The sequence below is a fragment of the Phascolarctos cinereus genome, unplaced genomic scaffold (genome assembly GCF_003287225.1).
Source record: "Phascolarctos cinereus isolate Bilbo 61053 unplaced genomic scaffold, phaCin_HiC Scaffold_3;HRSCAF=262, whole genome shotgun sequence".
Classification (NCBI taxonomy): Eukaryota; Metazoa; Chordata; class Mammalia; order Diprotodontia; family Phascolarctidae; genus Phascolarctos; species Phascolarctos cinereus.
In genome coordinates this window covers 142,275,226-142,288,572 of record NW_027555736.1, presented here as the reverse complement: position 1 = coordinate 142,288,572, position 13,347 = coordinate 142,275,226, and the positions used below count along the sequence as shown (strand labels likewise).

General features: G+C 36.9%; 1 protein-coding gene across 1 annotated transcript in view; it reads right to left on the bottom strand.

Moving 5' to 3' along the window:
* Positions 1-868: 868 nt before the first annotated feature.
* The window catches only part of LACTB (lactamase beta), a 23,443-nt gene continuing 10,964 nt past the window's right edge, over positions 869-13,347 (bottom strand). Inside the window, exon 6 of the mRNA XM_020968649.2 lies at positions 869-9,424. Within this exon, the coding sequence (XP_020824308.1) occupies positions 8,893-9,424 (532 nt within the window). The 3' untranslated portion in view covers positions 869-8,892. The remainder of the gene's footprint in view (positions 9,425-13,347) is intronic.

Genomic DNA, 13,347 nt, shown 5'->3' with positions numbered 1-13,347 from the left:
TGCAGATAGTTCTTACATATAGATATCTACCTGAGTTGCAATTGTCCTGCATCACCAACTGCCTATTGTATATTTTAAATCCAATATCTCAGGGTCCTCAAACTGAACATGTCCAAAACAGAACTCATCTCCTTCTACCCCTCAATCTATCCCTCTTCTGAACTTTGCTGTTTCTGCTCCATCCTTCCAGTTATCCAGTTTTGTAGTGTCAGAGTAATCCTTACCTCTTCACTACCCATATCTAATCGATTGCTACGTCCTATCAGTTCTGTTTCCTGCAACCATCACCTTCTTTCCAATCACATGGCACTACCACCTTAGTTCAGGTCCTTATCACCTTCTTCACACAGCCACCAAAGTGGTATTTCTAAAGCAGAGGTCTGACCATGTCACATGCCTGCTCAATAAACTCCAGTGGCTCCCTATTACTACCAGGATGAACTACTAACTCTTCTTTTTGTTCTTTATGCGCTGCCTCTGGCTCTAACCTCATTTTCCAGGCTTCTTATATATTACTTCCTGTTCTTAATACTATGTTCCAGGCAAACTGTTCTTGCTGTTAGTCACAAAAATATCCTGTCTCTGTCCCTCATGCCTAGAAGCACTCATCTCTGCACTTCCCCTGCAAAGACTATATTTTTCTTCATAGACAGCTCAAGTGCCATCTCCAACGTGAGACCTTTTCTGAGCTACTAAATGCTCTTCCCGCCAAATTACCCTGTATATATTTTGTAAGCTCTTGAGAGAATACTTCTCTCATCTCCTACTATTTAGTACTGCAGATGTGTCTGGCATACAGAAGGCACTTGGTAAATGGTTAATGATTGGTTTACACACATACACACACACAAACATATATGTACACATGTTTTAAATAACTGAGTTTTATTAGAATGGACAGAGTTCAGTAAAATCCCAAAATAATGACTTTATCAACCTTTCCAGAAATTGGTGAGTTAGGTGCTGATACCTTGAGAAATAAGAGTAATCCAGAAGCTAATGTGTTATGGCAACAAATGTAAGCATTTATCATGGCACGTAGGCAGTCTAGGTTTTTCTTAAGGTTATACCTGTAGAATGTAAATACTGACAAGTTCTTTTTACACTGGAAAGGCTTTGACCATATTCCCAGTGATAGAATGTCTGAGGTCAGCTATCTGAGGACTGGCCCACAAAGAGCACAAAGAGCCTCACCTTCCATAGGGTGGCCATTAGATAATGAATTCTTTGGCTACAATATCTCATCAAACTAAGGAAAATACAAACTAGCCCATGGTTTTGTGTAACCTTCTTTAGCTTTTGCAGTGACAGACAACAGCAGAGTGAACTAAAAAATCACACATTGTTTAGACCACCAATAAATATTAATGTAAATGTTGGTACATGAATGCCTATGAACAGCCTTGTCCAAAAACCCATGAGTGGACACACTACTGGAGGAACTGAATTCTATCAATTGATATTTTCACCATAAATGAAACCAAAAGACAATAGGAAGTTGTAGCTAAATGCAAAGCTGGGTCACACACTCTCCTTGGAGAGGCAACTAAAGGTGTTGGTATAATTAGTTTAGAAAACATGGTTCATGGGGCAGCTAGGTGGTGCAGTGGATAGAGCACTGGCCCTGAAGTCAGGAGGAGCGGATTTCAAATCTGACCTCAGACCAAACACTTGACACTTACTAGCTGTGTGACCCTAGGCAAGTCACTTAACCCCAACTGCCTAAAAACAAAAACCAAACCCAAAAAAATATGGTTCAGGAGCAAGAAATAACAGGTCAAAGGCCAATGGACTATACAGAAGTCCAGGGGAAATAAGAAATATCACTTCAAGAGACAATATAGTATAGTGGATAGAAAGCTAACTCTGGAGTCAGGAAGATTTGGGTTGTCTGGCCTCAGACACATACTGGCTATGTGACTGATGGGCAAGTTATTTAACTTCTCTATCCCTGATATCTGCCTAAGACTGTAAGTTGTAAACAAGGTGCAAATCTTCACTGGCAGAAATTCCTCACCAGGAAGTTCCTACACCTATGAAAGCACAACTCTGGTCCCCTTACCTGAAAGAAAGAAAGAAAGAAAGAAAGAAAGAAAGAAAGAAAGAAAGAAAGAAAGAAAGAAAGAAAGAAAGAAAGAAAGAGAGAGAGAAACAATTTCCTGGGACATCTGGGCATATTACATTGTTGGGCTCATAATAAGTATTTGCAAAAAGACCATCATGAAAATAATTACAGTGTCAACATCTACTGCAGTGGAAGAAGCAGAGAAATTGTATAATGACCCTGATAAAGACCTTTCAAATTAAACCAAAATATGATTTAATATTCACATCAAGATAAGGGTAGGCATAAGAGAGGGCAATGAAAAATGTTGAAAAACAAGGAGCAGGAGTGAGAAATAAAAGGATTAAAGGCTAGAAGATTATGCAGAAGCTGTATGCCCATAAATCATGAATACCTTTTTTCAAAAAGACCATTGGAGACATTGGATGTGGTAAGCCCTAAAAAAGTATCATTTTAAAATAAAATTGATTCTATTTTGTTATTTTTTAGAAAATATATTTCTTTAACATTTTGTCTTCTCTTTGCATTTTTAACACAAGTCATTTCAACAGACATAGAATCTTTTTTTCCTCCAACACCACAAACTGCTTTATAAATGAAAGCTGGTACCGTTGCTTATCAAAACATACAAGACAATGGATGTTTTTACATAAAATCATCTTACACTTTAACTTGTTCCCAAAAACTTTTTTTTTGGCCAGGTAAAAAATATTGTTACAAATATTTACAGCATTTTCTTGTGTTAGATGAACATTCTTACAAACTGAAAAAGGGAATTTTGTGAACAGACCATGTAAAACATGGTCTCCTAGCTGTGCTATTTTTTTTTCTTGAATATAGTACTGAAAATAATCCATTATCCCTTTCCTTTAACCCAAATCATTCTGTTCACATTTAAACTCCTATTTTTCACTAAGTGGTCCATTCACCAAATAGAAAATACAAAGAAAAGGCCACTGTGCATTGGGTCTTCCTTCAGAAAGGAACTTGGGGGAGAGTGGGGAAAGTTTAACACAATGTCTCAGTAAAACCAGAACAGTCAGTCTTTGGTCAGAGCAATGAGGTGACATTTTGATACAAGAACTTGCTTGGTCAGCAATCTTTATGATTTGTGCGGCTATGGATCTGGAAAGAAACTCTGAAGGATTTGGGTAACAATGTTAAAGAAAATAACAACAAACAGAAGATTGGAATATGATTAAAAGGATGGTATGAAAGTAGCTATTTAAATATTCACTAATACCACAACACAGAAATTAAGAGATTAAAAAAAGTTTGCAGTGCTGATCTAAGCTTTGATTCTATTTTAACTGAAAGATGATTACTGATGGAGTGATCATTATCACCAACTAAAGTCAGACTATCAAGTTGTTTGAACAAAAATCATAATATCAAAACCAGAATAAAAAGATATGGCATGCAACTGAGGCAACTCCAACCTGACCTTTTAAATAAGTATACTGGAAAATGGGAAATGGATAAAAAGAAACAGCCACTGACACTATTACCTTTCATAAGGAAGTTCAACTGATAATCACCACTTTTGCTTCTACACACATTGCTGATAAACAAAGGTAGAGAAAAATCATTCAACTGTTCTTATTGGATCTACTACAAACTTATTTTACATAACCTCAACTGGGCCCTCACTGCTATAAGGCAATCCTTTTCCCCTTCTCTAACTCACTGTTTCACTCACTACAGTAGCTCCTCCCATTGCTTCCCTTCCCTCAAACTCTTTCAGCTGAGAACGCTGCTTCATGTTCTGAAGAAAAAACTGAGGCCGTTCACCTTTAGCTCCCTCTTCTCTCTTCTTCATCCCTATCACTCATGCCTTCAGCCACTGTCTCCTCCTTCAACCCTGTCACATGATGAAGTGGCTTTATTCCAGTATTACCAAGGCTAACCCCTCTACTGGTCAAGCGATCCCAATCTATCCTGTGTCCTTCCACAGATCACTCCCTCCACCATTCTCATCCTATCTCTTATTTTCACACTCTGCCTAACTACTAGCTGTTTCCCCACTGCTTACAAGCGTATCCATGTCTCCCCATCCTTAAAAAGACCTCACTTGACCTCCCATCCTCACTATCATCTTAGAATTCTGCCCTTTGGGCTAAATTCCCTGAAAAGGCTATCTACAACCGGGGCTTTTGCTTTCTCTTTTTTCAACCCTCCTCTTAACCCCTTACGATGTGGCTTCCAACCTCATCGTTTCAGCAAAACCATTCTCTCCAAAGCTCATGGTAATCTCATTGCCAAGTCCAATGGCCACTCTGCTCACTTTCTGCAGCCTTGGGCACTGCTGACCATCCTCCCCTCCTTAATATTCTTCTCTGCGGCTTCGGGGAGCACAGCCTCTCCTGGTTCTCCTACCTGACCACTCCTCAGTTTCCTCTGTTGGATACTCATCCACACATGCCCTCTAACTGTAGGTATCTCGCAGGGTTCTGTCCTGGGCCCTCTTCTTTTCTCCTTCTACATTACTTCACTTGGTGATCTTATTATCTCCCCTGGATTTAATTACCATCTCTATGCTGATGATTCTCAAATCCATCTGTCCTGTTCTAACCTCTCTGCTGACCTCTAGTCTCAGGCCTCCAACTGCCCTTCAGACATCTTGAACTGGATGTCCAGTAAATATCTTAAACTCAACCTGTCCAAAGCCAAACTCATTATCTTTCTCCTTGAAGTTTCTCCTCACCTCTCCCCATTTCCTTTCCCTTCTCAATTACTATAGAGGGCAACATCCTCCTCCCAGTACCTCTGGCTCAAAACTCCAACTTCTCTCTCTAACCCTCCATATCTAATGTTATCACAGGGAATCTCTTCAATTTCACCTTCGCAATATCCTTTGAATACACCCCCCCCCCACCTTCTCTGACACTGCCACCGCTGTGGTGCAGCCTATCACCTCCAGTTTGGACTATTTTAATAACTCACTGGTAGATCTCTCCCCACTCCAATCCATACTCTGCCATTTGGCCAGCAAAGTGATTTTCCTAAAGTTCAGGTCAGACCATGTCACTCTTTCCCCTTACTTGATCAACTCCAGTGACTCCCTATCACCTCCAGGATCAAAGACAAAATCCTGTTTGGTGTTCACAGACCTTCATAATCTAGTCCCCTCCTACCTTTCCAGGCTCTTCACTCCCTGACCCATACTCTTCAGTGACACTGGTCTCCCAGCTGTTCCATGAACAAGACACTTCAGATCTAGGCTCTGGGCATTTTCTCTGGCTATCACCCATGCCTGGAGTGCTCTCCCTCATCTCCACCTCCTGGCTTCCCTGGCTTCCAAACTAACATCCCATCTTCTATAGGAAGCTTTTCTCAATTCCACTTAATTCTAGTTTCTACATTCTTATTTCCTGTCTTTCCTATATATAGCTTGTTTGTACATATTTGTTTGATTATTGCCCCCTCAATTAGATTATGAGTCCCTTCAGGGCAGGGACTGTCTTTTGTCTCTTCTTGTACTCCCAGCACTTAGAATAGTGGCTAGCACATACATAGTAGGTACTAAATGTTTACTGACTGACTGGTGGAAATCAATCATCACAACAGCAACTGAAAACTAGGTAAACTAATTCAGTCAACAAACTCTTGATCTCCTGACCAATGAGAGATAAGGCTAAGATCAACACTGCTTTAGAGTATAAATTCATTTGCAACTCCAAAGAGTTAAAACTCAAGGTGCAATTATGACATGCATGGTGGGCTTGAGTAAATTTCCACAGATAACCAACCAAGAATTAAAGGACAGAAACCGTGTAAAGGCCATCATTAGAAAGATGTACGACTAGAAAAGGTGGTTAGAGTAACTGATAGAACTATCATGTGCTTCCATTGACATCCACACAATGCCAAGAAAACTAGGGTGGGGTCCTCAGGGGTGAATTTCTTGTAGAAGACTTATTGAGGACATGGACAAGAGTAGAATAAGGTGAGGGTATGGATGGTTTAGATCTATAGCACTTGAAGAGTACCTACACTTTAATGAGTTCATCAAAGTATTGAAAGTCTGTCTTAGTCCTTGCTTTGAGGCAAGGCTTAGAAACTTGGACCTTTTAGTCTTATTCCTAGGAGTCGTCAGAGTGGCTTATTTCATTTTCTTTCTAAATATGGATGGGACCTCCCAGTCCTACCCCTTTTTCAGATGAGGAAACTAAGACCCAAATATGACTTACTGAGGTCACTAAGAGAGTAAGTGGCAGTGCTAGGATATGAACCCATGTTCTCTGACTGAAAATTCAGCTCTTTCCATTTCATGACAACGTATCTAAATCCTACAGGACTACATATATTGTTGCACTCTTTTCATCTGCAGTAAAACCTCACTATGAGAAAAAAGGGGCAAAAATGCTTTAGCATTTATTTTAAAGTATGTATTATAGTTCAAAATAAGTAAATTTTACTTTTTGCAAGTTTTATGTATATGATAAGCAACAATAAAATTGGATGTCCATACTTATCATGTTTTCTGTCACCTCAAGTTTCCTGAAATCCAACCTTTACAGTGGGCCTTTGCTTGTCTCTTCAGTTACTAGTTCTTTCTCCTCTGAGATTGCCTACCGTACTTCTTATACTGGGTGTCCCAAAATTCTTAGCGCAGTTCTATGCTTTAACAGCATATGAGCCTCCTTTCGGGGATGGGCTGTTTCTGCTTTTCTTTGTATCCCCAACACTAAGTACGTAGTAAAACCCTTAATAAATGCTTGTTGACTGACTTCTGATAAGCAAAATTATCTGAACCAAGAATTAAAATCCATGATAAAAACAACCAAAACTACTTAACAATTTTACTTGATAAAGTAAAGTGAGGTATTGGGGATAAAGAAATAGTCTAGGAGTCTGAAAGACATGGCTTTAGGTCCCACCTCGGATACATAATCACTATGGATCATGGGAAGTTACTTAAACCTCTCAGGACCCCAGACAACTCTTTAAAGGAGATTTTAAACTAAAGAGGAAGAGACCATCTGCATTGGTGGAAGTTTCTCACTAGCAGCTGCCTAAACCAATAAAATCACAGATCCTATAAAAAAAAAAAGGGGGGGGTCACATATGCATTTGTATTTCTATATTGACTGTGATCAGATAAGATCATTCCTGAATGTAGACTGCACCCTAAAGTGACATATATTTGAAGGGAAAACAACATATAGTTATATAACAAATATCATTATACATACATACATATAGGTATGTGTGTGTGTGTGTATCTATAACTATCTATATCTTTACATGAGTACATATGCAGTTTTATACAAAGTAGGTCCAGGGGAAATTGTAACCTACATTTGGACTAATAGGGTATTAGAAAATTCTGAGAGATCATAAAAATGGGAAAAGGACCCACATGTACAAAATATTTATAGCAGCTCTTTCTGCAGTGGCAAAGAACTGGAAATTAAGGGGATGTCCATCAACTGGGGAATGGCTGAACAAGTTGTGGCATACGAATGTAATGGAATACTATTGTGTTCCAAGAAATGATGAGCAGGATGTTCTCACAAAAACCTGGAAAGACTTAAATGAACTAATGCAAAATGACATAGAGCCAAGAGAACACTGTACACAGTAACAGAAATATTGTAAGATGATCAACTGTGAATGATTTAGAATTTATTCTCAGCAATACAATGATCAAATACAACTCTGAAGGACTTATGATGAAAAATGCTAATCATTCCCTGAGAAAGAACTGATGGAGTCTGAATACAGACTGAAGCATACTTTGTTTAACTTTCTTTACTTTTCTTGGTTTTATTTGTTTTCTTTTACAATATGACTAATATGGAAATGCATCACTACATTTGTCTAACCTATATCAAATTGCTTGCCTTCTCAATGAGGAGGGTGGGGAGGGAAGAAAAGAATTTGGAACTCAAAATTTTAAAAACAAACGTTAAAAATTGTTTTTAATATGTAATTGGGGGAAAATAAAACACTACATAAATTAAAAAAAAAAAAGATACATGGTCAACAGGCCTTAAAAGGGACCAGGAATTAGATCCACAGAACAAGAACAAGGCAAAGTACACACAGAACAGGTAACAGGCACTTGCCCCATAACTCTGATTATGCTACACGCTTCTAGCCCAACCAGCCATTCCTTAATAGCTTCTTGCTGAGAAGACCAGTTCTGGGGACCTGGCTTTCCCAGGGCCTGCAAAGAAGCAGAGAAAGGACTACAGCTAAGCAGGATAATGCAGGTGGAAAAGATGAGCAGAAATGAAGTCCAATCAATATTCTAAGCCCCTAGGAAACCAAGGGAGCCACACATGTGCCAGAGAAAACCTATCAATAGAGAACTGACATTCCTTCAGCCTACCTCTACTTCTAAAAAAATTATGTTTCCTACGACTAACCAAAGAGAAAAGCAGTTTCCATATTGATGCCTACTATCAGTAAATCACAATTTCCTGGCAAATCTTCATTATAATGAACCACATCTGCCTTGTAATTCTCCCTATCTTTGCTGTCACCATAAGAAAACTAAACCTGAAGCTTCCTGCCCATTAGGGTTTGTTTTTTTAAATAATTCATTAATAAAGATAACACATTTTTATTAGAATACTTTATTTCAAATGATTTAACACTTTTTGAAAAAGTAAAAACCATGAAGTTACTTCCCTGAGCATAAAGAAATAATTTCACAAAAAGCTAATTATATTTACAAAAAGTTAAAACGATTAGAGGTACATAATTCTCTGCATTGTCTATTTGCTATTACAAATTCAGTCTTAAAAGTCTTCTGTCTTTTGGTACTTTTGTTAATAGTGTAATGACATTTAAATTTCCCATACCTGGTACTTAATGAATCAGTCTGATTTGTCTTTATCAAATTCCAGTGCAATTCTTAAGGCAGTGCTATTGAGGCCAACAGACTGCATGTTACATATGATGGTAACAACCACTCCCCTTGGGGGAATGGTCATCCTGTTATCTGTAGTTTCTACCTCCAAGTCTTCAGGAAGTATTAGCAGGACACTACTAGCACCTACTGCACCTCCAGTGTGAGATGCATAATGTCGTTGCTGCCTACAGGAACCATATATTTGCTTCTTTTCCACAACACCCCATGCCATTGCATATTTTCCCTCTCTATCCCAAGACATCTCTGTGTTTGGCACAGGAGTCCAAATCATTACCATGGTTTCTGGCTTGAGGTACCCTGGCAAAAGTTTCTCATTTAAGTTTTTAAGCATTCCAACCTGGTAACCATACAGCATTGCATTCCCAAATTTAAGAAGGTCACCAACTGTAGAGAGAAATCCACCGCCAGCCCATTTATAGGAGTTGTCCACATAAGGGGTGTTGATAAGACGTCCCTTTTTATTGTAAACATAAAACCTAAGTGAAATGAAATAAGAAAGGTTACTAGTCACTATTAAGAACTCAGTAATCTATTTTTGAATATACTAAATGGGAAAAATGTATATAGGACTGATTATATTTCAATACTATGAGCCAAGAACTAAACAGAATTTTTCCAGTAGTATTGAGCATTAATGCAGTACAGATGACTGGAAGAAAGCAATGGACTAGTAATCTTGTCAATTAAGTACTGAGAAGCTGGTCTGTTTTCATAATGACATGATCTACCTCTAGAAAGGAGCTTGTACTTCAGAATTTGTACAACACTGTAGGAATACAACAAACATTTATTTAACAGGTAACTTCTTTGGTATTTAGACAGTTACACTATTTGTTCCTGGTCCCCACACTTACTATTCCCTTTGTGACTTTTCCAACTATGAAAATGAAGAATCATTATCCATATCATTAGCAAGTTTAGAACATGACTATCAATCAACAAACAAAAAGTAAGTACCTACTATGTGCCAAGTGCGTGGGGGGAGGAGGACGGGGACATATAAGTACAAAATGTAATCATTTGTTCTGAAAAACACTAGCTGGGTTGTAGAAAGTCAGGAAAATAATAAAGCAGAGGGTGCAATTCAGCTCAGTGAAGATGATTTTCATACAGGATCTTGTTGAAAAAAATTAATTTCTAAGTACAAAAGACAAAATTGAAAAACTGGATAACTTAAGAACATAGTATGATAGGCAAGGGGAGCTAGACCTTGTTTTTGAGAAAGTAATATATTTCATTATAAATATATAATTATGTGTCATTACACACACACACACACACACACACACACACAATTATAAACAACTGGCAGGTAGGTGGTGCAGTGGATAGAGTGCTAGGCCTGGAGTAGGAAAGACCCATCTTCCTGAGTTCAAATCTGGTCTCAGATACTTACAAGCTGTGTGACCCTGGGCAACTCACTTAACTGTTTGCCTCAGTTTTCTCATCTGTAAAATGAGCTGAAGGAAATGGCAAACCATTCCAATATCTTTGCCAAGAAAACCCCAAATGGGGTCATGAGGAGTCACACATGACTGAAAAATGACTGAACAACAACAATTATAAAAAATTAGCCCAACTGTAATTGAACAGAGGTTCCAGAAAAGGTTATTTTATAATTGCCTGGAAAAGTTTATTACTTTCAATTCTAAGTACATCACATATTTCCTTTGATATACAATTTGTGCTTAGCAAATTTCTTTTCCATAGTGCAAAGGTAATTTTAGTATGGACTAGCAAATTATTCAGATTCATCAGGCTTTATGATAGGATAAATGACTCATTATTATGGTCCAAAAGTATTAAAACTTAAATTGTATGATGAAACACATCCACTAAGTAGACAAACCTATTGGGTACTGAAAACACTTTTTTTTTAAAAGAGTCTCTCCTTTTACTAACTTCCTTTTACTAGCATGAGTCACTCCAAATTATGAAAGCGGCATAGAATAAATCAAATATTGGTAGGCTCTGGTAAAGTTAGGTTATTATATATTTCTTAGACTGGTTCTCAGGTCTAGAATTATGCATCATATTAATGGCTCATATTTACAAAGCACTTTTAAGTTTATGTTTTCTTCACAATAACCTTGTGAGGTAAATCCTACTTGTAGTATTACCTTCATTTTACAGATGAAGAAACTTGAATAATAGGGTCACAGTATTATAGCCAGGACTTAAACCCAGTCCTCTTTGTACTATTTCTGTATGAAATATCATATAAACTACTCCTTCAAACCAGACTGTTACCCTGGAAATAGTTCCATATATAATGTAATACATGACCAGAACAAAAAAGACAGACAAGAAAGACAAATCTTAATAGCTTATATGTCCTTAAGTAGCCTGGTTCAATTGCATTTTAAATTTCCATTAGTATTACAATCATAAGAACATTCACACTTGGAGAAAAAAACCAGTAGCAATACAAAACTAGAAAGACAAATACTCATCTAAGATTTATTTTTCAAACATTTATTAAGCATCTGCTATGTTAAAAGAACATAGCTAGGCATGGAGGGTAATAAAAAGATAAGTAAGACAAATGAGTTTATAATCTGACACAAGTAAAACACTGAGTTAAAATCTGTAAACTAGCATTTAAATGCCATGTTAAAATACAAGTTATAAGTGTAATCAGATGTAATCAAAATAATTTGATTACTGTGCACTGTGTCTGGAAAGAAACTACACAACAGGATCATTATTTTCTGACCTGAATGACATTACTTGGAGTTCAACTTCTGCTTGCGTGCAAAGTCTCCTCCATACTCCTGGCTAACAACGAATTGCTTTTCTACAATTTTGTCTTTCTAGTATACAATTTAAAAATACTTCTGTATATACTAAAAGGATTATGACACTTCAGTAATTTCTCTTTCGGTTTAAAAAACCTGGTGAAAATTCTAATTCTATACTTTGATCCTTTGGTAACGTCATAGAAGAGAAACAGATTTTCACACAAATAATTTTGTTCAGTGAACAAACTTTACCATTTTATGTTCTTAGGGGAAAAAAGAGATCAAAGAAAGAGGGAAAAGTACATATATTTACAAAAATATTTCTAGCAACTCTTCTCAAAGTAGCTCAAAGTAGGGACCTAGTGGGGTACCTACTTATTGGAGAATGGCTAAACAAATTATGGCATACGAATACGGAATGTAATACTGTTGTACCATAAGAAATGACAAAAAAGGAATTTCAAAATGGAAACTGGAAAAACCCCAATGAGAAAAGGGGTTTTGCTCACTGGAAGTAAAATGAGCATGAGTAGGCAAAGCCAATATAATAAAAATGACAATATGACCTAGATTAATTTACTTAATCAGTGTCATACAAAACTACCTAAGAATTACTTTGTAGAGCCAGAAAAAAAAAACAAAATTCATCTGGAGGAAAAACAGATAAAAAACATGAAGAAAATCAATGAAAAGAAATGGGAAAGAAGGGGGGCCAGCAGTAACAGATCTCGAATTACTCTACAAAGCTACAAAGCTGGCAAAACAATTTGGTACTTGAAAAAGAAATACAGAGATTGATCAGTGGAATAGAACTAAATACATTTTAAAAGAAAATGTGTATTGGTATGAAACATAACAAGTATAACGAACTCCTGAAAGACAATATATCATGCAAACTTCTGAAGATAATGTGATTTTTATAAATTAGTAACAATATGTTACATGCCAAAAATCAAACACCGCAGACTTAGTTATTTGAGACACTGTTATTGAGGAAAATGTTTCTTAACTTCTATAAAATATAAGTCACTCCTGTCACTTTGTATATGATTGTGTTACACAAGAAAGTCTGACATACAGTCAATAGTGTACATTAAAGACTTTAATTTGCCAAGATTCCTCTAAATCTCATAAAAATCATCAGTATTTGAAAAGGAACATTGAGATTTTAATGCAGCCTGTCAGATAAAGGGCAGAGGGCAAAAAATTAAATAAGTGAGCAATGGTAATTCTCAAACAGCCCAGGAAATGAAATGTTTGCAGGAAACAAAATAGAAAGTACTCTGGTACTAAGTCAAGAGATTCTGGGTTCAAATTTTACCTCTTCTCCTTACTCCTTATGTACCCTTGGGTAAATCACCACCTTCCTAGGCCTGAGTTTTCTTATCAAGAAAATTAAGGGATTGCGCTGGATTGCTTTTGAGGGCTCTTTCCAGATCCTGTGCTATACTGCTATAATCGCACAAAAACAAATGTTTTTACAAATATCCATTTAATTTGGTTTGTTCCAAGGAGATTTTTTTGCTACATGTTTTATGCCAAATATATGAAAACACAGTCAATTGTCCCAAGGGTATTTGTGGAAAATCTACTAAATTGTAACCCTTCAGGAATAGCTGAATATTTTTTATAAATGTACATAAATATTTTATATCACA